This window comes from Streptopelia decaocto (assembly GCF_964273445.1).
Source record: "Streptopelia decaocto genome assembly, chromosome: Z".
NCBI lineage: Eukaryota > Metazoa > Chordata > Aves > Columbiformes > Columbidae > Streptopelia > Streptopelia decaocto.
The window spans coordinates 81,218,693-81,243,648 of NC_138657.1; the positions used below are offsets into that span (position 1 = coordinate 81,218,693).

At 46.0% G+C, this 24,956-nt stretch overlaps 2 protein-coding genes across 2 annotated transcripts; one reads left to right on the top strand and one right to left on the bottom strand.

Annotated features, from left to right (window-relative positions):
- The first annotated feature begins 238 nt into the window (after positions 1-238).
- Positions 239-16,678, top strand: RAB27B (RAB27B, member RAS oncogene family). Its single transcript, XM_082074720.1, has 6 exons — positions 239-286; positions 7,996-8,167; positions 9,114-9,199; positions 10,772-10,875; positions 11,261-11,384; positions 12,341-16,678. Exons 2-6 carry the CDS (start codon positions 8,015-8,017, stop codon positions 12,528-12,530), a joined length of 657 nt encoding a protein of 218 aa, XP_081930846.1. The 5' UTR covers positions 239-286; positions 7,996-8,014; the 3' UTR covers positions 12,531-16,678.
- Positions 16,679-16,689: 11 nt separating this feature from the next.
- On the bottom strand, positions 16,690-24,851 carry CCDC68 (coiled-coil domain containing 68; the record flags this gene model as incomplete). Its single annotated transcript, XM_082074213.1, has 11 exons — positions 16,690-16,736; positions 17,106-17,390; positions 17,590-17,666; positions 17,812-17,895; positions 18,680-18,785; positions 19,496-19,578; positions 20,369-20,497; positions 20,672-20,797; positions 21,242-21,367; positions 21,993-22,135; positions 24,833-24,851. 10 exons carry the CDS (start codon positions 24,849-24,851, stop codon positions 17,315-17,317), a joined length of 969 nt encoding a protein of 322 aa, XP_081930339.1. The 3' UTR covers positions 16,690-16,736; positions 17,106-17,314.
- Positions 24,852-24,956: the final 105 nt, after the last annotated feature.

Below are 24,956 nucleotides of genomic sequence, written 5' to 3' on the forward strand. Positions count from 1 at the left end.
CGCGCCCGGCCCCTCCTCCCGGCCCGGCCCCGCCCCGCAGCCGCCAGCCTGGGCCCCGGGCCGAGCGCCCACATCCGTGAGCCCGGCCCGGCAGCGCCGCCTCCGCCCCAGCCCCGCGCCGGGCCCCGCACCGGGAGCTGCTCCGCGCCCGGCCCCGCACCGGGAGCTGCTCCGCCCCAGCCCCGCGCCGGGCCCCGCACCGGGAGCTGCTCCGCGCCGGGCCCCGCACCGGGAGCTGCTCCGCGCCCGGCCCCGCACCGCCCAGGACAGAGGCTCCCGAGAACAGGTCTGTGCTGCGGGGGAAGCGGGGGCTTGGCGGCGGCCATGCGGCTCCGTGTGCGGAGGGAGGGGAAGATGGAGCCCGGCGGCGGGTTGGGATCGGCCGGGGGAGGTGAGCGCGGAGCCGGGCGGCTGGACACCGCGGGGTGTCCCCCCGGCACGCGGCCGCTGTCGCGACAGTGTTCTCATGACATGTATCGCGACCCTGTGGAGCGTGTATTTCTGTCGTATCCCGCGTTTCGAGCTGGCAGGTTAGCGACTGTAAGCGAAGGGGAAGGGCGGCGTGAAGCTGCCGGTGAATGGTGCGTGGAAACGGGGGGTGGATGCAAAGCGAGAAGGGAATTGGTAACCAGGCACTTTGGGGCCGGAATGGCCAAATATAGGTGCTCCGAAAATAGTTCTTCCGCCAGCAGACACGTTTGAGCGGCGCCGTGTCTGCCGTCGCTCCCTAATTGGGGTGGGGGGGTGAGGTGGGAATAGAAAATGACGGCTATAAAAAGATCAGATGAATGCGCTTTTTCACGGAAAAATGAATTTAAAAAGAAACACCCTGAACTTCATATTGTTCCAGCAATACTCTTCTATAGCTATTAGATGTGATTACTGCGGAGAGGTGCCTTGTACACATTTTGCAGGGATCACAGAGGCAGATTTGGTCGTTAAGTTCAAAGCCAAGCACGACTGGTGCAGAGTTGAGCTGAGCGGCTGTGGCAGGAGGAGGAAGGCAGGGACAGAGCAGCACACTCATAGTTTGCATCGTCTGAGCCCTTTTATAAAAGTTCCTTTCAAGTAGCTCTATGCTATGAGCTGTAGGCATTAAATACAAATGCCCCAGGTAAAATGAATTGCATACTTGCAGGCAGGTGGGAGAAAGGCACAATTTGCATTTGTGACAACTGGATCGTAGTTGATTTTTTCCCTGGGAGAAGCTTTCTCACTGTTGATACATTGCAGCCTGGATTTTCCAAGCTGGTTTTCCTGTTGTTGCACGGCAGGTATTTGCTCTCAGAACTTATATATTGCGTGTGTTCCCTACGAGGCTTTGATTTGCTCTTTCATTGAGAAACAAAGTAATCCCGAGTAATTCAGCAAAGTTTTGCGTTTCGGGTGTTGAAGCGGGACGTGGGGAAGCGGTTTTGGCAGCAGCACAACGCAGCAGGTTTGGGGTTGATTTGGGTGGCATCAGGACAAAGGACAATGGGTCCTTGTCCCCTGGTGAGCTTGGTGGCCTGGGTGGACGTGTTCGCATCCGACAGCTGAGATGAAGCTGCAATATGCTCTGTTCTGGTTCGTGCAGCGTTATGAAATGGCCAAGACAGCATGGAAATGGAGAGTTTGTGTGATCTAAGCCGCAGCAGGTTTATCAAGCAGTGAATCATTCTGCAATGCCTGGTAGAGAGTGGACCGTGTAATCTTGAGATTTCATATTGAGGAAGGAGCTTTATGTTTCCTGTAGAATCTGGAAGAACTGGCTGGTTCCCACAGGTGAGAGTGATAGAAGTCAGGGCTGATCTTGCTTGTGGTGCATGAGCCATATCCCAGGGAGCTAAATGGGTGCGAGAAGAGAGAAATGACTCCTCTCTGTGCCTTTAAGGGGTTAAAACTCCTGGGATAACCAATTGGTGCTTGGGCAGTACAATGGACTTTAATTCCTAAAACCTTTCGTGGAATAATCAGATTGCCTCAGCGCTCACATAAGATTGTCTGCCGGAGAAAGAAGAAATGATTTACTGCTTCAAAAGCGCTGATTTAAATGTCTAATAGCCATTAGCTTGTTAGAGCTATTGACTTTCTATCTCGAGGCACCTTCTTTACAATTCGCAGCCCTTAAAGAGCCACGATCAATGGGATGGGATTATTTGCCAAGCCAAACAGTTCTGCTCAGGGTTGTACTTTTTTATTTAATTGGAGTGGAAATCTGCTTTATTGTATGGAGGGAGGTGTAGCTGCCATTGTGGCTACTGATTATTGCCACCATTGTTTAAAAGGACACCCAAAGTGTTAGAACTTGCCGAGCTTGTCCTAAGCAATATGGAACAATAGGCATGCATTTTCGGATTCCGGACAGCAAGAGGGTTGCAAAGGGCTTTTTGATGAAGTGCAATCAAGTCTATTGACCTGTGCGGTGTTCTATGGGAGCAGGTGTGAACTGAGTGTGCAAAGCCAGGGCAAAGCCTCCCTGTTTGTCCTGCAAGCCCCTGCACAGCCCTGGGTACAGCACATATAGGCAGCATAGAATGGAAATCCCATTCATATTCCAGCACATATAGGCAGCATAGAATGGAAATCCCATTCATATTCCAGCACATATAGGCAGCATAGAATGGAAATCCCATTCATATTCCAGCACATATAGGCAGCATAGAATGGAAATGCCATTCATATTCCAGCACATATAGGCAGCATAGAATGGAAATGCCATTCATATTCCAGCACGTATAGGCAGCATAGAATGGAAATCCCATTCATATTCCAGCACATATAGGCAGCATAGAATGGAAATGCCATTCATATTCCAGCACGTATAGGCAGCATAGAATGGAAATCCCATTCATATTCCAGCACGTATAGGCAGCATAGAATGGAAATCCCATTCATATTCCAGCACGTATAGACAGCATAGAATGGAAATCCCATTCATATTCCAGCACATATAGGCAGCATAGAATGGAAATCCCATTCATATTCCAGCACATATAGGCAGCATAGAATGGAAATCCCATTCATATTCCAGCACGTATAGGCAGCATAGAATGGAAATTCATATTCCAGCACGTATAGGCAGCATAGAATGGAAATTCATATTCTAGCACGTATAGGCAGCATAGAATGGAAATTCATATTCCAGCATGTATAGGCAGCATAGAATGGAAATTCCATTCATATTCCAGCACGTATAGGCAGCATAGAATGGAAATCCCATTCATATTCCAGCACATATAGGCAGCATAGGATGGAAATTCCAAAAGACAGGTTTGATTTGGGGATCAATTAGAGGGCTAATGATGATCATAGTCAGCCCTGTCTTCTGAAAATGCCATTGGAAGGAGCTTAGAAAGGATCCCAAGTATTAAACCAGAGCTTTATCAGCCAGCCTTTGGCCTTAGTAACTAAAGCAGCGTGGCTGGTGAGCAGAGCGATGCTGTTCTGTAGCATCAGGGCCCAACTCCAGCTATCAGGACAGGGTTTGTGACCTGCGGAGCTGACTTGCCACCACCCACCCCTTTGCTCTTCACTGTGTTGCTCGCTGTTCGTTGCACATATTGAGCCACGTACGCGGGCACAAGGGTGGTGGTATAAAAAACACGAGGAGCCGGCAAACATCCAGGTCTTTTAGGCGTCATCACCCAGTTTGGAATCTTCATCGGCACAGCAGGCTTCCGAAATTTAACTAGAGATCTGGAGGAGAAACAGCGTAACGGTCCCGAGCTTGGTGGCAAAGGCTGGGCTTGGTCAGAGGAGTCCTGCAAGAGATTGATGATGAGCTTTGCATTCAAAAGGTGGATTTGATAAGGTCAGGGAGAGATGAAGTATGGCTAATGATACCACGCTTCTGCAGCTAAAAAGCCGCTCCAGCCCACTTCATGTCTTGCAGATAACTATATTAGCTCATCAATTTTCATTGAATTGATGGCAGGCAGACAGCTCAGTCTCATAATGAAGGGGAGTTTTGGCTTGCCTTCAAAAGAGCAGGAGAGACCTGGAGGGTTCAATCCATGGGGAATCTACACAGGGTGGGACGTGACCCTGAACTTGGGACGTGACCCTGAACTCGGGATGTGACCCCGACCTCGGGGCAGCCATCCCCACAGCCCCTTTTGTCCTTTGAACCTGGGCTCATACGACTTCGGGACTTCCTCAAAGGTAGTGCTGTGATTTCTATGATTTAATAAGATTTGTTGGTTTCGCTGAGCCGCTGAAACTTCCTCCTACTGGCTTGAATACGTTCCTTTAAATGTCATTGATTCCCGCGCTTGTTTTCCTTTTGGAAATGTGAATGAAAGGTTAGAGTATTCGCCGTCTGGGTTACGTTACGGTGGCAGGATTCTGCTTCCTTGTGCAAAGTCCATTTCTGGCTTGTGTATTTGGTAAGCGGTGGTTATTTTCTGCTCAGCGGCACCGTTGTGTTTGTGCGGTCAATCGAGCGTGCGAGACGGGGTTGTGTGCTCAATGTGGACCCGCTGTGGCACAGCCCACAACTCATCCCCGTAGTGACCAAGCAGGTTTTCGGGGTGGTGAAATAAAGGGAAATGTGTGCGATCGCTTGTGTTGTGACTCACCTTGTGCTGCGTGTTTGGCCCGGAGGGAAAAGGCACCAGGGAAGTGTGGTGATAAAGCTCCTGGTGACACTGGGCGCAGTCCTTGTCTTGGCCTTTTCTTCTTTGCATTGCATGTATTTTTCATATTGATTCCTGCTGAATTAGTCACAGTGCTCCCTTGCCCACGCGAAGGTAAATGTGTATTTGCTGCGGATGTAGCGAGAGTTTCCAGGCGGTGTCGTTGCATCGGCTGGGATGGATTCAGTGCTCCTCTTTAAGTACAATTCGGGGTGGCGGAGCTCGCTGGGTGACAGGAGAACCCGAAACAGTGTGGGGGTGTGATGGACATGCCAGTGCTGATCCTGGTTTATTCGGAATAAACGTGCGGCGATGCCAATGGGTTCTAGCTTAGGAAGCCTCTGGTGTTCCCCCATCTGTTTGGGAAGCGGTATTCGGAGCTTTGAGTGCGTTTTATTGTGAGCGGAGGCTTCTCATGAGTCCAAAGGGGGTTTGAAGTCCTGCTGGCTCCTCTGCAGGGCATGCGGAGCAGTGGGGAGCGTGGTACCCAGCGCACCTTCTTACCTATGGAGTCACGTTCAGGTGCGCTCGAGCGGTTGAAAGCTCAAAGTCCGTATATCTAAAGAACTTCTCAAATGCTGCGTGTTCCGTATGTATTTCTTGATTAAAAAGAGGATCCTGGTTTACTAAAGGAGAGTAGAGCGTGACTTGTTTGCCAAGAGTCTTTTTTATAGCGAAGCCCCGAGCGTGTGCGAGGCAGCGGAGCCAGAAAACGTCCCGCTGCGAGGAGGACAATGAAAAGATACCATTGATTTCGTGCCAGCGTTTGGTACATCTCGATGGCTCCTGGATGGAGATTGCGATGCGCGGCTGGGTTGGAGCAGAGAAGCTTCATTTCACCTCCAGTGAGCTGCTTGATTTGGGGTTTTTGAGGGGGAAAACTGTTTGGCTCATCGTGGGCCATTTAGTTGGCAGCTGCGAGGCTCTTTTTGGCAGATGATTGCAGATAAATTATAGTGTGATGGTGGGATGGCTGGACGGAGTTTAATCCTCCATCCTGTCTCTTCCTTCTGCTCAGGAAGGACTTGTGATAGTGCCCTGTTGCATTTATTCTCTACCTGCTCTACTTTGCATGGCACGTGGTCCTCAATGTTCTCCCTGCTCGGGAAGAGGTATCTAATGCGACTGTGTTAATGAGCAGGATGTTAATGATCTGGGCTTCTCTGTTGGATGCTCCATTGTCCAGAGAAGTCGGCCCACAGCAAGAGAGTAACAGGTTGGGGGGTTTTGAGGGCACCAGAGGACTCGAGTTTAGTTCTTCACCCTATAGGTGGATTAATACCGGTCAGAATCTTGAGGATGGCAGCCAAGGTTTTAAAAGCCAGGATCTAGTCATCCCCGAGCTGGCCCTCAGGACAGCACCGACATTTGCGTTACCATTTCGCTATTGAAAAATAAAGCCTGGGGTGAATAGAACAGGTGCTGATTTATTTTGCTGCAGAGGGGATGAATCTCTGGCTGCCCAGCTGCTGGTACAATGTGTGCACTGGGAGTTCAGATCCTGCGTTTTGCTATTTCTATGAGATCTTTGTTTGTTGGCATTTAACTCGCAGTGTGGCGAGGGAAATAAAACCTAATCCTCTGGAACTGGCTTTTCTCTCATTGCACACCTGACCTTTCCTTGATATTCCCTTTATGGAATTGTCAAACCCCTCCCAGCAACTCTCAATCAAGGAGAAAATGCGTGAGCAAAGCAATTTAGATTTCAATGAATTACCTTCCTCCCAGTTTTTACGGAACATACTACAAACAGAAGAAGAAAAATGGGCTTAAAACTGTTCTCCGCGTCCTTTTCCGTGCGCTGGGTCTATGGGAGCATTGATTTTCCTGGCTGAGCGTCTGAAGGTTCGATTGGTTGATGTGAAGCTGTCGCTCTCTATCGAGAAAATACTCCCTGGAGTATCTGCTGGCAAGCGGCAGGTTTGAAATCATCATTCACGCTGTACTTAGGGACCGATAAATAGGGGCGGAACAGAATAATCACTCAAGATTAATCAATCAATCCGATTAGATGCGCAGTCTCTTGAAATAAAGGCTCTTTCAGAACCCCAAACCTCCTCCATTGAGGGTCCTTGCTGTGGTTCAGACGTGGTGTGTGATTTTTGTACAGGAAAAGCAGCCTGTGCTGGGATAAAACGTGGGTATATGGGAGGAGGGTTTAATCCCAAATTAATCATTTGTATTACCAGCAATAGGCGGAGAATCACCTCCCAAGATACTTCTGTTTTTCTGGTTGGTTGACTGTTGTTATTGCATCGATCAAAAATACTTTGATTTTGATGCTCTCCACGTTCCGCTTGCTCAGTGTTGCCTTGCAGCAAGTTTGGGGTGTTCTGGAAGGGATTAAAGACGCTGAATTCATCTCTGTGAGGTTGTTGTGTTGGTGCTCTGGCCTTTCCCTGTCAGATCAGGGGCTTTATCTGCGGGTTTATTAAACTTTTATTATCAGAAGATGTATTTCTGAAGAGCTCGTCCCGCCTCTCTGGGTGGCTCAATATCCAAGGTATAAACCTCGCACAATGGGACTGAAAGCTGTTGAAACACGGGATAATCGGACTCGGTTTAGTTGAGTCGTTGAGTCACAGCGGGTCAGGACTCGCTAATTGAAACGCTCCCCAAGTTAGATTTGAATTCTGATGGAAATGAAGGGCTTGTGTGGCAACAAGCGGCGGGGTTGTGAATGGGATACGGCCCGGGGTCTCCCGCCCGGAGACCACAATAATTAGGCTCCGAATGGAGCGGATTTTACTATACGCCGAGGATTAACGGGGAGAAAAGAGAAGGCTTAAATCACGTTGAGAAACCAGGTGGTGGTTCATAGGATTCCAGGTTTCATACACGCAAACCAATACTTTGTGGATGTATTTCTTGCGTGCGGCCCCTTTCCTTCCCCTCTGGAGCTTCATAACAAAGTCAATACAATGGCGAGACCTTGACGTTTAGGGTAATACAAAAGAATTAAGAACCTGCTTGGTGAAAGGGTGTCAGGCTTGGAAGATGCTCTGCTCGAGCAGCTTATTTCAAGAAGCGATATATTTGGTGTATTGAGTATTTTTCAAGACATCGAATATTTTTCAAGAAGCGCTTGGACGACACCTTCAAACCTATAGTGTGAATTTGGGGCTTGGATTGATCCTTGTGGGTCCCTTCCAACCAAGGACGTTCTATGATTCTTTCAAGATAAGAATCCATAGCCGTGATAATTTAATGTGATGCTGGTTAGAACTTGAACCCTGTGAATGTCCCCTGTTGTGTCCAAGTTTTCTTTTGTACGCCTGTTTCTTCACTACCGATTTTCTTCAAGCTCATAATAAAGGACTTGGAGCAGAAGGATTTGACCCTGGGTTTCATACCTCCTTGTTTTCTCCTCTTTCCATAGGTTCCTCAAGATTAGCACTATGACTGATGGAGACTACGATTATCTGATCAAACTCCTGGCCCTCGGAGATTCTGGGGTCGGGAAAACAACGTTCCTGTACAGATACACCGATAACAAGTTTAATCCCAAATTCATCACGACGGTAGGGATAGACTTTCGGGAAAAACGAGTGGTGAGTTGGCTCGTGTCTCATCTTTCTCTATGCATTTGATGTAATATTGCTTCTCTTCCTGCGGGTTTAGCCTGTGATAATGGGTTGTCTGGGCTAGTTTTTGGCTTAATTATGAACGCTGGATTAAGGGGCCCAAGTATAGAGTTTAAATAGAAAAACCAGACACTTAAGCAGCACAGAAGCTTCAGCTGAGTTTATTAAATAAACAAGCAAAGCACAAGGAGGTTCCACCAGCTCATCACCTGAGTCGAATAATTACTAATTACTGATTTTCCACTCTTGACATTTTGCGGTAAGATAGTTTAGAAGTGCAGGAGAAACTACATCTTACATGGACTTACCAGCCTTGAAATGACTTAAAGGTCTAATGAATTATCTTGTAAGAAAGAGATCCAAAAGGTTAAATGTGTTGTTCTGGTACGTAAAAGTCACATTAAAAAATGACTGTGTGAGATACCTTGTTGATCACACATGTAATATTTAATTCGCACACCTGGTGCGGTTGATCCATTGATTTTCGCCCCTGTTGCTGTTTAATAAGGAATTGAGCCCCAGCAAAAGGTGCTGTGATTCCTTTAAGCATCATGAATGTGCAGTTGGGGAGGAAGTCATTAGTGCCCCACAGAAGTTAATGAAGAAAAAATAGCTTTTTGTAATAGTAGTTAATCCACTGTACAGCCATGACACAGAACACAGCGCGCTAGGCCAAGCTTTAAAGAATTAGGATCTAATTTAACGTCCTAAACATGACCAAATTATCTTCAAAGTGCAACTTTCCCGGGCGTTTCGTGTGGCTCCGGGGTTTTTAAACATCATTACGAGCAGCCTCTGAAGTGGTTTTAGAGGCCAGAGTTGCCTTTTACTAAAGGGCAGAACTTCGAACTCATCGCTGGCGCAAAGTAGAAGGTTTTGGGGGTTTAGGTGTGATCTGTACCTCTCTTGGTAGGTGTACAACCGCCAGGGACCAAATGGATCTCCAGGAAAGGCCTTCAAGGTCCATCTCCAGCTCTGGGACACGGCCGGCCAGGAAAGGTAACCACCTTCAGCTCCGTGCAAAACACCCCAAAGGCTTTTGCTTTTTGGGGTATTTTCAGGTGGAAAATCCAGTTTTTCTGATGCTGTGATCAGAGGAGCTCAGAAAACAAGACTGGAAGAACCGAGGGTGATGTGCTCCCCACCTCATGCCTGCACACACGGGTTATTAGTTAATATTGGGTTTGTAATACCTTCCTAAGCTCTGGAAGATACCACAGAACCTACCTAAGCGCCTCGTGCTTGTAGTTCACATTTTTGGGTAAGGCAGGTTCTGATTAATTTGGATGAAGCCTTCAGGTTATTCCCCTTGAAGCAGCAATACTGCGATGGCTTGTCGAGGGTTTTGATTGCGGGGTGACAAGAAACCGTGGCAGATGTATTGTTAACCCTCACTCCCCCCTTCCCGCTAAGCACAGGCGATCGGGAGGGAAAGGAGGACGGAGAGAAGAGAGTTGGAAAAGTGCTACTGATAAAATAGAGAAAATAATACAAAATATACAAAACCAATCTGGAAAGTCTCAGCAACTGCAGAGCTGGTAGCCGAAGTCCTGGACTGGACTCTGCAGCCACCCGGAGCTGGATTCAGTCTGTCACTGGCCTCGGTTCGCAGGGACGAACTCGCAAGGTCCTCTCCTAATGTCGGCCATAAGGAAAAGGGAAAAGGAAGGAAAAAGGGATGAGATCCTCGTGATCTCCCACTTTTAGATGAAGTATTCACGTGAGTGGGATGTTAGACACAGTTGGTCGGTTCCTTGGTCACCTGTTTTTTGTTGCCCCTCTCGCCAGATGTGAATCTGTGCTTATCACTAAGTTTGCATTCCATTGCTCTGTCTACCAAAACATGTATCTGGTTCTCCAGGAAAATGCAGCTGATATGAAGCTTTAGCTGACAGACAAATTCACTACAAGAGAAACTTGTTTTTTAACCAAACCAGGACATGGCTTTAATTTTCCCTTTTCGCAGCCCGACTGCCCAGAACCCTCCTTTGCAGGATTATTTAATCACTTGCTCCCATCTTCTCCGTGCGCAGTTGTTTGTTCTTCCCAAAGACTTTCTTGACTTGTGGCTATTGAATTTCATCCTGTTATTTTTCTAAAGGGAGGAGTGTGTGTTCTGCTTCCTCAAGCTTCCCCTGCCTAGTTACATACACTGGTTTTGCTCTTAGAAAGTGAGGGGCACCCTTTTTACCTTAAACCCTACAAGTCATGTACTCAGCTCAAGAAAGCACTTTTTTCTTTTAAATTTGCATGGATTTGTGGCATAAAATATCAATATATGTTTTTTTCTTTCACCCACCCCTTCTCTGCTTTGCTGTTGATTCAATCAGGCAGAATTTGAACTAATAGATTAGTCACTGACCGCGCTTATATTCTCGTGTATAAACTTCCTCGGGTCGATTACTAACACACTGATTCATGAGCGTTGATGCATCAGAGCTAAAATTAAAGTCAATAATTAATGTTGGGTTTACTTCCGAGGGAACATGCGTCTGCTAAAACTTAGTTCAACAAAGCTTCGCTCTATATGATGTTAATAGAGCCGCATTGTCTTTCCTCTGCCACCCTCAGATTCCGAAGCCTCACCACCGCGTTCTTCAGAGACGCCATGGGCTTTTTACTCATGTTCGATCTCACCAGCCAGCAGAGCTTCTTAAATGTCAGGAACTGGATGAGTAAGTCGAACTTTAGCGCTTGACTTGTGCATTTTGGGCTGCCAGGCTCCATGTGTTTGTGAGCTGGAGAACGCTCAAAGAAGGGGTTATGTCTAATGTGTCTAATTCGGGGTGAGGGCTTCATCAAATTGGATGATACATGCTCTTATTTTGCACGATAGACTGTGTTGGGCATATTCTTGATAATCCTAATAATCCCGATAATCTTGATAATTCGAGGGTTCGGTTTGAAAGCACCCAAGGAAACGTGTTTGGCATGTGGTTAGTTGAGGATATTTAGAGGTGGGGAGCAAGAATTGATTGAATTAATTCATTTGGAATGATTTTGTCAACAGTCTTGGTCTCCAAGGCACTTCTCTTATCTCCTTTTGATCTTTGCTTCCAGGTCAGCTGCAAGCCAACGCATATTGTGAGAATCCAGATATCGTCTTAATTGGTAATAAAGCTGATTTATCAGACCAAAGGGAGGTAAACGAAAGGCAAGCAAAGGACCTGGCAGACAAATACGGGTGAGTAAATAATGACAGAAGGTAAATTGAGTCTGTAACTAAGTGTAGTTGGTGATACTTGAACAAAACACTCATAAAGTCCAAGATCTGTAGGCACTGCGGTATCACACTGATAGTGAAATGCAGCTTGTCACGCTTTCCCGTCAACCTGCTCGAGTAGGAAACAGGTAGAACAAAACACCCTGTTCTAGTACTTTGGCCCAAATCCATGGGAAATAAAACATTCTTACTAGAAAACTCCATTTTTGGCTTGTCCTGAGAGTTCAGGACAAAATACCAAAGGCAGCTGCACACTCAGTGCCACGAACTAAACAACTCACAGTATTTATAACTTGATTTCTAGTTAGTTTGGAATCATAGACACCTGTGGATTTTGGTCAAGTTCTAAGCAGCACTGAGTTTATTTGTTTTTCCCTGTAGATAATAAAGCTGTTAATGGCCTTTTTCTTATTCTAGTGAGCCTTCTGTATTTATTTCCATTAATAACCACAAAAAATGGCTGCGTAATATAGTCAGTAAATAATTCCTTGGGCAAAAAGAGGGTGTATTTTTTTCCTTAGTTGCCCATATTGGACAGTGAGGGATGTTCAGAGAGAACTGGGCCTGCGAAACTGGGGGAGTAATAAGCAAATCAGACTTAAAAACACTAAAAGATGATTAAAGAGTTGTCTGCGGCCAAGTAAGGAGAAATTAGTTTGTGCCGAATTTCATTGCCGAAACAATTTGTAACCTTGTTGTCTGAAAAAGGTGACAATATTGTGGATTTAACGGGGTTTGTGCTGATGTGACCGTGTTATCAAGCTCAAAATGCCAGGACACATTTGAGTTTGGGTTCTGCCCAACCCAAAACTCAGCCCCGTTCACTTTATTGCCACCAAACCCACCACGGGTAGAGCAAAGACTCAAGTCTTGGTTGGCCTAAAGTGCCTCCGGTAAAGCTTTTCCTTTGTCCGCAGCATCCCGTACTTCGAGACGAGCGCCGCGACCGGGCAGCACGTGGAGAAGGCGGTGGCCACGCTGCTGGACTTGATCATGAAGCGCATGGAGCAGTGCGTGGACAAGGCGCCCGGCGCCGACGCGGCCAACGGCGCCGGCTCCGCCAAGCTGGATTCGGCCAAAGCGGAGGAGAAGAGATGCGCCTGCTAAACGGCGCCTTGGAACTGGGAGAACCAACGGGAACGCGTCATCCTGCGGCCGATCTACCACCAAACGCCGCACGCGGAAGCCGAGTTACCTTGTTTTATTGGCATCGCGCGGTTTTCTCCAAAGAACTGGCGTCTGAGGGACGTTGTGTCGCCGCCGGGCTCTCGCGCTGAAATGATTCTTCCCGATCCGGTGCCATCGTGGCAAACCCTCCCGCCTCCTCCTCCCGCTCCCCCCAGCCCTCATCGTTCATTTTCAGGTGATCAGGATATTGAATAGAGGAAAGTAGCTTTATTTTTTTAAAAGAGGGAATCTTGTCTGCATACACAGGGTGTTGATATTAAAGTGGAGGTGGGTGGTTTTCTAGGCCTGTGCCGTTTTTCCGCAGAATCCTGTTTCTTTCTAAGTCTTAATGTGCATCAGGGAGCGTGTGTTTTCTAAGGCGGTTTTCTGTGGCCTATTAGGGTGTCAGAGTAAGCGAATCCAGCCTGAATCGCTGAGACGGTGGGTGGTGTGCGTGCTTTGGCTTTTTGGGGTGAATTAATGTGTTTCAGTTTAAAAGGACTTATCAGGGAATTGTGCAGCGTCGCTTGTGTTGCCAAAAATCCAAGCAGGGATTGGAATGTTACAGGGAAAAAGGATGGAGAGGGATTGTGATGCTGCAGGGACAGCTGATAAAGAAGAGACTGTGAGGACAGAGAGAAACTGTATTTTATTAAACACTTTCTTGCCATTAGTTAAAACTATTCTCCCCTCTTCAACGTGAGGAATTGATGCTTTATTTTCTCTATGCGTATTGCAGGTAGGGAAGAATTCGTGGCTGTTTGAGCTGTGGAAACTCCGCTGTGCCAAAGGGGCAATGGCAAAGATTTATTCTTATCGCAAGCAAATACAGGAAAGAGAGAAAAAATAGTATATTTATAAGTATAGATCATTTTCTAAACCAAGTTACAGTATATTTATGAGTCTACCCTGTCCTTTTTTTGTAGAATAACCGGTCTGGTTGTATACAGGTGGTAGTTAAAGGTCTAGTTGTGCTTATTGTGCTTTAAGCTGCTTTAAAATCACTCGGTGGGGGGAACAGATCGCTTGACACATCAAGTTAAATTGGTTGGGTTGGAGAGATCGCTGTATTTCAATGTTTTCAGCCTTGCTTGCCTCCAAACCGCAAACTTTGGGAGCTCATAAAGGTCTCCATGCCTCCCACAAGTGGGGAATTTACTGGAAAACCAGCAGGTTTTATGGGCGGCTCCTCGAAGGCTGTTTGGCTCATTTGGCGCGGTAACGGGGTAGATGGTGCATCCGCGGAGCCACTGGGGGAGTAACCAAAGAGCTGTGCTGCCGTGCCAGAAATCTGGCTTGTAAAGATGTGAGAACCTCGACTTATAGGCTCTATAGGGTGTCTGCTATACAATTAGATATTGTGTAGCTCCTTTTATAGGTGGAGAAGATGGTGTGGTTGTTTTCCCGGGCAGAAGATGGAAGTAGAGCGGTAGAATGTAAGTTGGTATTTGGCTGCGTACACTGGAAGTTCAGGGTTCTCTTTGAACCCAGGTTGCGTTGTGTTGCTTTGTAATATGTAGCATAGAATGTATACATAATTTAAAAAAGCTCTTGCTTTCAAAGACGTCTTTCAATTTGTGGCATCGTTTTGTTGTCCACTGAACAGGAAAGACAGAAGTTACTAAGGAAATTAAATTACCACCGGCCAACCATGGCGTTGACCCGGAGCAGCTCGAGTGTAGCTCATCCAGAAGCTCTTACCCAACCTAAAGCGACAGATGATGTGTGTAAATCCCAGGCCTGGTTCTCAAAGCTCCGTTACTTGTATTTCTCTCTCCACCTGCTGCAATTAGCGCTCTGAGAATACTAATAACTTAAAAATCAAATATACAGCGGTGGTACCCGCTGCGGTTTGGTCTGGAGGAAGGTTTCTCCACCGAGGTTGGTTCAGGAACGACAGAAATGACTGTAGTAAAAAAGCCATTGCTTAGTTTGTATTTATATACTTGCTAATGCAAGAAATGGATCCTTATTCTGTGCTTTTTAATAGGAAGAAATCTATGAATGTATATGAATCTATTAGCCCAAAGGGTTTTTGCACCAAAGCTTTGTTTGGAGGGGAGGAAGAGGAGTTTCAATGTGTTTCTTTTTCCTGGTAGGTGGCTTAGTTATTAAATTAAGAGGAACATGAGAAGTGATTCTCAGTGGCTACTGTTGTTCATCAGATTATCTCCTTTTTCGCAAGGAGAGTTAATAATCTCTTACTAAAAATTGCTTCCCATCCCACTAGAACTTGAATCCAGATTCCACTGTTGCAAAATTTGATGCTACGTCTTCGAACGTTCGCATTTGAGGACAAATGCAGCCCGTTTGCAAGCCTGCCGGATATCCCGCATCAGGGAGAGAAGAGCCTGGGACGCTTTATCCAGGGCGATGCTAAAAATTCAATGTCAGTGCAGGTATTTTAACCCTGAGGGGTTTTGTCTTCAATTTCAATCCAGCCACTTCTTCTCCTTCTTCCCACTCTCCAGGTGTTTTTGTCCTCCCGCTTCTAAGCGCGAATGTAAGAACGTGGCCTCAAAACCTCGGTGGCACCGCGGTGATGCCAGCGCCTCCCGTTCTCCAGCCTGTTTGCTTTGCCAAAGCCTGGTGGTGCTGCTCCTTTTGTATTGAGTGAGTTCAGCCCCTGGGTTAATACTCGGAGGAGCGAGGACACTTTGAGCTGCCATTGCTGCTCGTGGGCATTGGCGCATCCTCTGCTGCCTTCACCTTGGGGCGCCGGTGCCAAAACCTTTTGTACGCGATACTAAAGACAAAATGCTGTAGATAAGAGAAATGGCCTTTGATATTTACCAGTTGGAGAAGTTACTTGTGTAATCGAGTCTGGAGTGCGTGTGAAAGGAGGAGCTGTTGTCAGGTCAACCAAGTAGAGCTAAAATGGTATAAAAATTAAGACTCCACAAAGTACCTACTCCATGAACATAGAGATGTGAATGAGTTGCTTCTTGTTGTTTTAAGTATTACCCAGCCCTGAAGAAAATTATTCCATCAACTGCACATGGCCAGGAGAGTATTAATGACTATTCTTCAATGCTTTTGGAGGCTTAAGCAGATGCTCTCTAGGAGTTAATGTGTAGCAATATGTGTTAGAAATGTCTGAGAGAGTGTGGCACATGGTGTATTTTATGCTTGACAATCATTTAAGCTTTAATTTTATGAGCTATTTTTATCTGGGATCAGTTTGCAACCACAAATCCTCCTTTCTCAGCCTAAATAGGTGAAGGGTTGTCATACACATATTTACATGTTAAAGGATCGGAATATATAAGAAACTTCATTAAAAGTTGCATAGGAGTTTCAGACCATGCTCTGATCTTACAAATAGAAGGAGAAGCAGCTGTAAAAAGGAATAGTTTTCTACCTGAGTGCTGGGAGACCTGGCTTGAGGCACCTTTAAAGAGAAACTCACAGCATATTGATTATCCCTCCCCAAAAAGTCCCCCTATAGGATAAGTTTGGGTTTGTTTTTTCCAGAGGATGCTGTTGACTCTTTGATGCTGGGCAGATCTGCTTCTAATTTATTATTAATTATTATTTCTAGCTAAACTAGTGGAAGGCGACAGGGGAAATGATTCTTTGCTATGTGCTTTTGGTGTGTACGGTTACCTAGTTAAAACATAACGTTAGCAAATAGACCCGAAAATTGTCCATCCGCATTGTGCAATAGGGCTTGGTGGACAAACTGTAGATTAGAAGCCGCCTGTTGTATTCTACTCAACTTACTTCTGGAAGTTAAATGGGGTTTTTTGGTTCTCCCAAGGTCTCTTTCACACTAAGATCCTGTAGCAATGACCTTTTCGGTGTTTCCTTCTGTTACGCCACCCGTGAGCATGTTTTACGTTCGTCTTACCAGATCTGTGCTCTGAGCGTGATTGAAACTGTATCTTGAACACAAATAGTCTCTTTTTTAAAATTAGAGATGCCCTTTGATGCTTGTTCCTATCCCTTTGTTGTACCCAAGTACCTGTGGCTTCTAAACCTCCTGTCACCAGCTTCACCGGTGTCTGGGGTCGTGTCATCCAGCTGAGGAATGTAGCCTGTGCCTCCGTTTCTGCACTGGTATTTTCAGAATAAAAGGATATTTTTCAGTGCCGTCTCTTGGCTGCTTTGGGGAGGAAACAGCGGCTTTGCCAGGAGTTTTCAGCACTGGAAATGATAGGAAAACATGCCTGGCACCCCGACTTCACCCCGCGGGGCAATGGGCCCATTGACAGAGCTCGCCCTCCGCAACGGGGCCCAGGTGAGTGTGACCACACAACCGCCTCACCCCGGCCAACTTTCTATCTGCACCATCACCAAGTTAGTCCCGTGTGTGAGTCATATATCTAAAGTCAGATAAGAAAAGGAACAAACTGAAACTTTGCGCCTTATTTCAGTAGCGCTGCTTTGCTTTGTTTGCCTCCCAAGATGCGCCACAACACCGGACCTCAGCGCTCCATCATCCTACAACCGCGGGTGGCGAAGTGCGACTGTACCAACATGCCAGGCAGCCAAAGGTTTATTTTATAGTCTTACCTAAAGGTGAGTTGGGTTAAAGTGAGTCTCTGTTTCAGTCTGGGCAGGGGGAGCCCCGTCGTGCTGCACCAGGGATGTGCCACCCCCAGGCATGGCCATCTCACCAGCTCTTTCACCACCTTAGTTCCAGGTTTATTCTTGCAACCAAGAGGTTGTAACACGCAGGAAAAGTCCTCGCAAAGGTCGGGGACAAAGATCCAGGTGTTTCTTCAGCTCTCCTGCTGCCGTAGCCGGGTGAGCATCCCATAAGGGGACGCTCCGAACGCTCCCGAGTGGCGCGGGGCACTGCAAAGCACAGAAGGTGGAGATCACTTAGACACACCAAGCCAGGCTTAACCCCCCCGAGGTTTGTATCTTGGGCCCTGGTTTGCAGCAGAGCTTGTGTTTTTCCTCTCCTTTATCACGATCATCTGTGCGGGATGAACTGAGGCCTCAGAGCCCCATGGGGACACCGGTGGTTGTTCATGTGTCCCCAGGTACTCACTCTGTCCAGACGCCTTTGGAAACCATAGTCTTGGGCTTTCCAGACCAGAACTCCACTCTGTCTTCCAGTTCTTTATTCTGCAAGGAAAAAGAAGTTAAAAAATAAACCAAACCCCACTCAGCATAATGGAGCAGACAAGCAGCTGCTCCTCCACAAAGGTTTTTGGGGGGTTTGGGTGGATATTTTTGTATTTCTTTTCAATGTTGTACTTTGCAGCTTCACCTGTGCTTCCAGTGCAGTCAGCTTCTCGGTCAGGTCCTCTATCCTTTTATCTTGGCTTTTGAGTTCCTTGTTCAGTTCTTCTGCCTGAAGGGTAGGAAATCAAACCTTAAACAACATCTAAAACATCTCCGTGTCGAGAAAAAACACAGAGCTGAGGGTATCATGACAACAGGGTAAGTGCAGACCAGTCAAGTCCCTGGTCTTTGACCATGTTGATTAATGGATTTGCCGTAATTGATTAAGCTGACCTCCTGGGTGACCATATTGATTAATTGATGTACCGTATCGATGAAGCTGACCTCCTCGATGACCATGTTGCTTAACCGATTGGCCATAACTGATGGAGCTGACCTCCTGGATGACCATGTTGGTTAACCTGTTGGCCATAACTGATGGAGCTGAGCTCCTGGATGACCATATTGGTTAACTGATGTACCATATCGATGAAGCTGACCTCCTCGATGACCATGTTGCTCAACCGATTAGCCATAACTGATGGAGCTGACCTCCTGGATGACCATATTGATTAATTGATGTACCATATCGATGAAGCTGACCTCCTCGATGACCATGTTGCTTAACCGATTGGCCATAACTGATGGAGCTGACCTCCTGGATGACCATATTGATTAATTGATGTACCATATCGATGAAGCTGACCTCCTCGATGACCATATTGGTTAACCAATTGGCCATAACTGATGGAGCTGACCTCCTCGATGACCATGTTGGTTAACCGATTGGCCATAACTGATGGAGCTGAGCTCCTGGATGACCATATTGGTTAACCGATTGGCCATAACCGATGGAGCTGACCTCCTGGATGACCATATTACTTAACCGATGGGCCATAACTGATGGAGCTGACCTCCTGGATGACGGTGCGCAGGCCGTGCTGCTGGGCCTGGATGAGGCGCTGCAGGTGACAGATCTGCTCCCGCAGGGTGACAATCTGCTGCTCGACGTCCCGGCACCTGCAGGCAGGGCAGGGTCAGTCTGGATCCTTCACCCACCCACATTGCTGGTGAAGATAAATAATTCAAACAGCACAACATAAAGTAGAACAAATAAAACCATAGTCTGAGATACATTTTGCCTGGTAGGACCTCCCTTACTAGCTGTCAATAAATAAATTCATAATAATGAAGGCTATTACGTTTCTACCTCACATACAACATCACCAAAGCAGTGTCGAATTCAAGCAAGAACAGTGCAATTAGTGCAGGCAAGGTGGAAGCAAACATAGAATCATTTTGGTTGGAAAAGTCCTTTAAGATCAAGTCCAACCATTAACCCACCCCTGGCACTGCCCCATGTCCTGAGAACCTCATCTGTGTGTATTTTCAACCCCTCCAGGGATGGTGACGCCACCACTGCCCTGGGCAGCCTGTTCCGATGCCCAACAACCCTTTCCATGAATAAATGTTTCCCGATATCCAATTTAAACCTCCCCAGTGCAACTTGAGACCATTTCCTCTCAAAGCACTAGGAATTCAAGTAGAATCAACATCTAAGAGCTGCAGGACATCAACATCTTCAAGAAATCACGGTAAATCACTATTTGACCCACTTGCTGTCATCAAGAGTAATCTCACTACCAGAAGGAAAAGATTCTCTGGTAGTTTATGTGGAATAATCCCCTAGAAAGAAATAAAAGCACTTTATATCACATGCATTGAGTCACCGTTTGCTGTCTTCATTCCTCGCCATCATCTGGTGAAGCGTCTTTTCAAATGACGTCTTCTTCTCTATCAGCGTTTGCTTTTCCTAAAGATACCAAATAGAAAAGTTATAACATGCTTCCTACCATTTGGTGACAAGTTTGGCCGTAGGTTCTGCAAACAGAATTCCCCAATAACCACCTACAGCAACATCTGCTGTAGGTACAAACCAGTCTGACCTCTGAAATTGAATCCAAAAGGGGTGACTGTAGCGATTTACTACGGCAAAGTCCATATTCTGTTAAAATTGCACTTCTTGCTTTTACTTAATGACCAAAATAATGAGCATCTGTGCAGGGAACACCGTATTACTGCTACATTGGCCATAATTGATGGAGCTGACCTCCTGGATGGCCATATTGATTAATCGATTGGGCATAATCGAATTGATTGAGGGTGGCCATACGTCCACCCTCACAAGCTTGTCCGCAGAGGGAAAAATCTGCATAGAACTCTGGACAAAGCTCTCAGCATCAGAAAAATCACCTGCATGTGATGGGGTGGCATCTATTCATTAACCTCATAGTTATCCCAGGGCAGGAAAAACCTACGTGAAAAATGGCATTTCTATAGGAGCGATTCCTACGTACATCAGAAAATCCCACGCGTGGCTCTATTGCTTTTTGCAGCTCCGCTACCACCACCAAACAACATTCACAACCATCATTTGCCTGCCCACCATTTCCAACATATTTTCCAATATCTGAGGTTAAAAGGAGCAGTTTTACCACTGGGATGGCGATGTTTTCACTTCAAGGTGAAATAGCAACCGAACACAATAAATTCCTCGCCCGCTCCCAGGATGGACGGACACACAGACAGATGGACGGCCGTACCTCCTGCATCCTCCGCACGCGCGTCTCCATCTCCGCGATGCGGCTGCATCTGTCCCTGACGCTTTCGGCGAGGCGGGCGCTGTTTTGGGAGCTTTGCTGGAGCTTCGCTTCGTGCTGGAGATTGTGGGTCTGCAACAAGAAGGGAATTCATTGGGGTTTGCTTGGACGGACAGACATGGGGCTCAAGGGATTTCGAGTCAATGCTACTTCTCCTAAATCAAAGTTTGCAGCACAAAGAGCTGGACCCAGGGGAAATATTATGATCCTGAAGACGCTCACGGCCACACGGGGGGAGGTTTGTACCTGGATTTGCTGCTTCTCATCCTCGTGGCTTTTTTTCAGCTGTTCCGAGCGCGCCTGGTAATTCTCGTACAGTTTTTGGGAGGCGGATCTGAGAGCTTGTACACCCGCTTCTCTTGTGGCTTCCAGCTGCAAAGAGCAATTGTACTATCTACATCCACATCTACATCCACATCTACATCCACATCTACATCCACATCTACATCCACATCTACATCCACATCTACATCCACATCTACATCCACATCTACATCCACATCTACATCCACATCTACATCCACATCTACATCCACATCTACATCCACATCTACATCCACATCTACATCCACATCCACATCCACATCTACATCCACATCCACATCTACATCCATATCTATATAGTGCTTTAAAAATGAGATTGTAACCACATGCTGAATAAGCCCTCTATACAAAATAAATATCAGTATTTACCCTTGTCAAAACAAATGCGTTGAGCAAGCACCAGGTTGCAGCAGCCAGGACACAACTCTAAGTAACCAGGCTGCAAGGCCCGGGAATTTGTCCAAAACCCTCCAAACCCAGCCCAAAACGCACCTTGATCTTCAGCACTTGGTTCTCCCTGCTCAGCAGCAGCAGCTGCTCCTCCGTTTCCTTCAGCGTGGTGGCCACGGGGCTGCGGTTCCAGCGGCTGCCGCGCGGCTCCGGCGCCTCCCCCGGCACCTGCTCCGGGAAACATTTAGATATACTTTAAAAATAATAAGAGAAACAGCTCGGGCGATGGAGCTGGCTCGACAAGACTCAGCTGCTTTGTGAAAAAGAACTTGCCGTGATTGATTATTTGTTAATTATCCCCATCGCATCCTCCTGTCTCCCACCCCACGGCGCTCTTTTGGTACGGGGTAAAACGGCCTCTGTGCGTTGCTGAGAGCGAAGAAATGAGATATGAGATGGACTGGGCTGTCTCATTGCTCACAACACCTCTCATGGGAGAACAATATAAGGAAAAGGTATATCTAACCCATTTGGGGTGGTGTCGGCATCAAGCAGGACACGGCGTCCCCGAGGTCACCACCACAGAATGTATATAATGATCAGTAATTTTTTTCTTGGGAATGATTTGGGTTATGAGGCGCTTAAGAATTCATCACAAAGTTATGGCAGCTTCGTAAATTTAATTGTAATGGGAATGAAGACATCTTCTAGAAAGCAAACGTTGGAGGCGTTCTCTTTGCCATGGCGCACGGTAAAATCATTATCTAAGCTCCGTTCTTCCTGCTATTCCTCCGGCATTCAGGGAAGCAACAACCCCAGAGTATTTCAGGTACTGGAAAGAGCACAGAAATACCTTTTTGACGTATTGGGCCTCCTGGGTGAGCTGGGAGCAGGAGGAGCCGTAGAGGACGAGCTCGCCCTGGGCGCCGCGGTCCTGCCGGCTGATCTGCTCCGTCAGCAGCAGCGTCGTCATCACGATCCGCGCGGCTCTTGGCTCTGCAACAGAAAAGGGGCTTTTTAGTGCCCTGCGGTTGAGCCCGTTTCCTTCCATTTCAACCCCGGGACAGCAGGAATCAGCAGCTTGAAGCACCAAATGTTAGGGACCACTTGAAAAAGGACGCAGACACCTGCTTGGTGTTTTTTCAATAAGACATATTCATTAAATATTATATATATATAATATATAGAAAGACATCAAAATATAAAAGGTATATAAATATATAATACATAAAATATATAACATTATATATTAAATTGTATTATTATATTATATTATATAAAATCCTATATATTATCCTATATATAATCCTATATATTATATATCCTATATATATTTTTTATATAAAAATATAATATAATATAATATAATATAATATAATATAATATAATATAATATAATATAATATAATATAATATAATATAATATAATATAATAATATGGAGATATATAATATAATATAATATAATATAATATAATATAATATAATATAATATAATATAATATAATATAATATAATATAATATAATATAATATAATAATTATTACTGCTAGTATTATATTATATACTATATATTTTATATATAATATATAATATAATATTATATATTAATTAATATTATTATATATTAATTTTATATAATTAATATATTATAATATATAATTTATAATATATATAATAGATCTCTTATATATTAATTATATATAATTACTTCTTTATATATTCATGAGATATTATATATTATAATATATAATTATATAAAATATAATGTACAATATATAATGTACAATATGTATTATAGATAATATATAATATACAATATATAATAACAACATAATATATATAATATATATTACCTAATAATATGTATATTATATATCACATATTGCATCATATATATACACTTATATTCATTTATTTTCCCTAAATGCTTCACTAACTTTGGACCAGCATCCTGCACCCCAACGCTCTATTATTCCAGACAACTTGCAGCCAGAGATCCCATGCAGAAAATAGGGAATAACTCACACTTTTGTGCAGTTTAAGTCAAACCCCAAAGCTTTTGCCACCTGTCTGCAAAGCTCCTAAACCAAACCCGACTATGCCGCGCACAGTAATTCTGCTCAATTCAGCGTTCCCAGCGCACAACTGGTTTTAACTGGGTTCCGGAGGTTTATCCCTGTCCTGCTTAGACACGAGCAGCAGCACAAAGCTCGGGTGACACCGTAACTCTCAGGAATAATAATAATAATGATTTATCAAAGCTATCTTGGGGGTCAGATGAGAGCCAAGCCGTGATTTCTTTTTCTCGTAGAGAGCATCAAGTCCCGAGCGCCTTTGCCGGGTTTGCGCTGTGCAAGGGTGACATCCAGTGTCAGCCGCACACACACGGCACACAAGCTCCTTATTAACGCCTGCAACCAATTAAGCTTTACACACAGGGATAATTAAGCCACTTAAGGGGCGGGGAGGGTGTGGATGGGTAAAAAAAAACCCGCCAAAAGCGGTTGCGCTTTGCAAAGCTCCCACATCACTTAGGACAATGTCCCGTTTTGAAAGGCGTTAATTTGACAATACCAAATTCAAGGGCTTTGGGCTCCTTGCCCGCAGCGCCAGGAAGGTCACTTGGGCTGTCACCTTTCTTAATTAGCTCATTTTCTAATAAAATCATAATGAGGCGCATTCTGGAAGCGGGAGCATCAGCAGATGCCATATCCCTGCCCGTCCGAGCTGGGCTGGGCTGGACACGGAGGAAAATCAGGTTGCTTAAGAGTGAGCGACCTTTTCTAGATATTCCACATTTTTAGGACTATAAAAGCACATCTCTGCTCCTATTGCTGACGGTCGCTTGCCCTAACGCTCACACAGAATCCAGGACACAGCAAGCAGGAAAGCACCACCCTCACTTATATAAGGAACAGCCCAAATTATCCAGAATAACGTTATTTGGAGGAACTTTCAACATAAAACAATCTTTATGTTATTACAGGCTTGGTCATAAAGAGGTAAATAAACACCGCGCTCTTCCCACAGTTTATATAATATTCATTCACTTTCTAGTGCCTGGGCACACGCACAGAAAAGCGGTTTATTTGTTACCATTGTTCTCACAAATGTTTAAAAGAAAAGGTTTTACGCATACACAAAGCACATATCAACACCACCGCCTCTCCCCAGGCAAAAATGCACCTATTTGATATTGTCCCCCCGCACGGAAGCGGAGGGAGAACATCAGATAAGCGGTGACTAACAGCACCGCAACAGTTCGGAGCCAGAAATCACTTTGCAAACAACCCCCAGACCTGCGGCTACGAGACATTCGCTCATCCGGGCGGCATCGGCACAAACCGCAAAGAATAATTCGCTTTTGGCTTTGTACGGGCTCGTTAATTAAGGCAGGGATACGGGACAGGGAAAAAATGGGTGATGGTTTATTAAAAACATGTGGCGGTTGGTGCCAAAGGTCGCTCAAGGGCCGGGGATTTGTCGGGTTTTGGAGGGGCTAATATGGGGAAATGCTGAACAAGCACTTGGGGTCACAGGGAGCTGAGACCCAGCAGCTCAGTCCCGAAGTTGGGGAGTCGCGGCAGCTACCGGGATGGTGTTTTAGGGGCCACCGGGGTGAGGGAAGAGATGTCACCGCCCCCCCAAGGGAACAACGCGCTGTCCCCAGAGCCCCCGAGCCCGGACTCACCTTGGGACGGAGCGGACATGGGACCGGCGGCCTCGCTCCGGGGACCCCGGCACAGGGGAACCGACCCGTGCCGGACCGAGCCAGCCCGGGCCCGCCCGCACCTGCGGCCACGCCCCCGGCCACG

Coding starts and splice junctions, on each gene's coding strand:
- RAB27B (XM_082074720.1), top strand. CDS start 8,015: ATGACTGATGGAGACTACGATTATCTGATCAAACTCCTGGCCCTCGGA. Junction 8,168..9,113: donor ACTTTCGGGAAAAACGAGTG/GTGAGTTGGCTC, acceptor CTCTCTTGGTAG/GTGTACAACCGCCAGGGACC. Junction 11,385..12,340: donor GACCTGGCAGACAAATACGG/GTGAGTAAATAA, acceptor CTTTGTCCGCAG/CATCCCGTACTTCGAGACGA.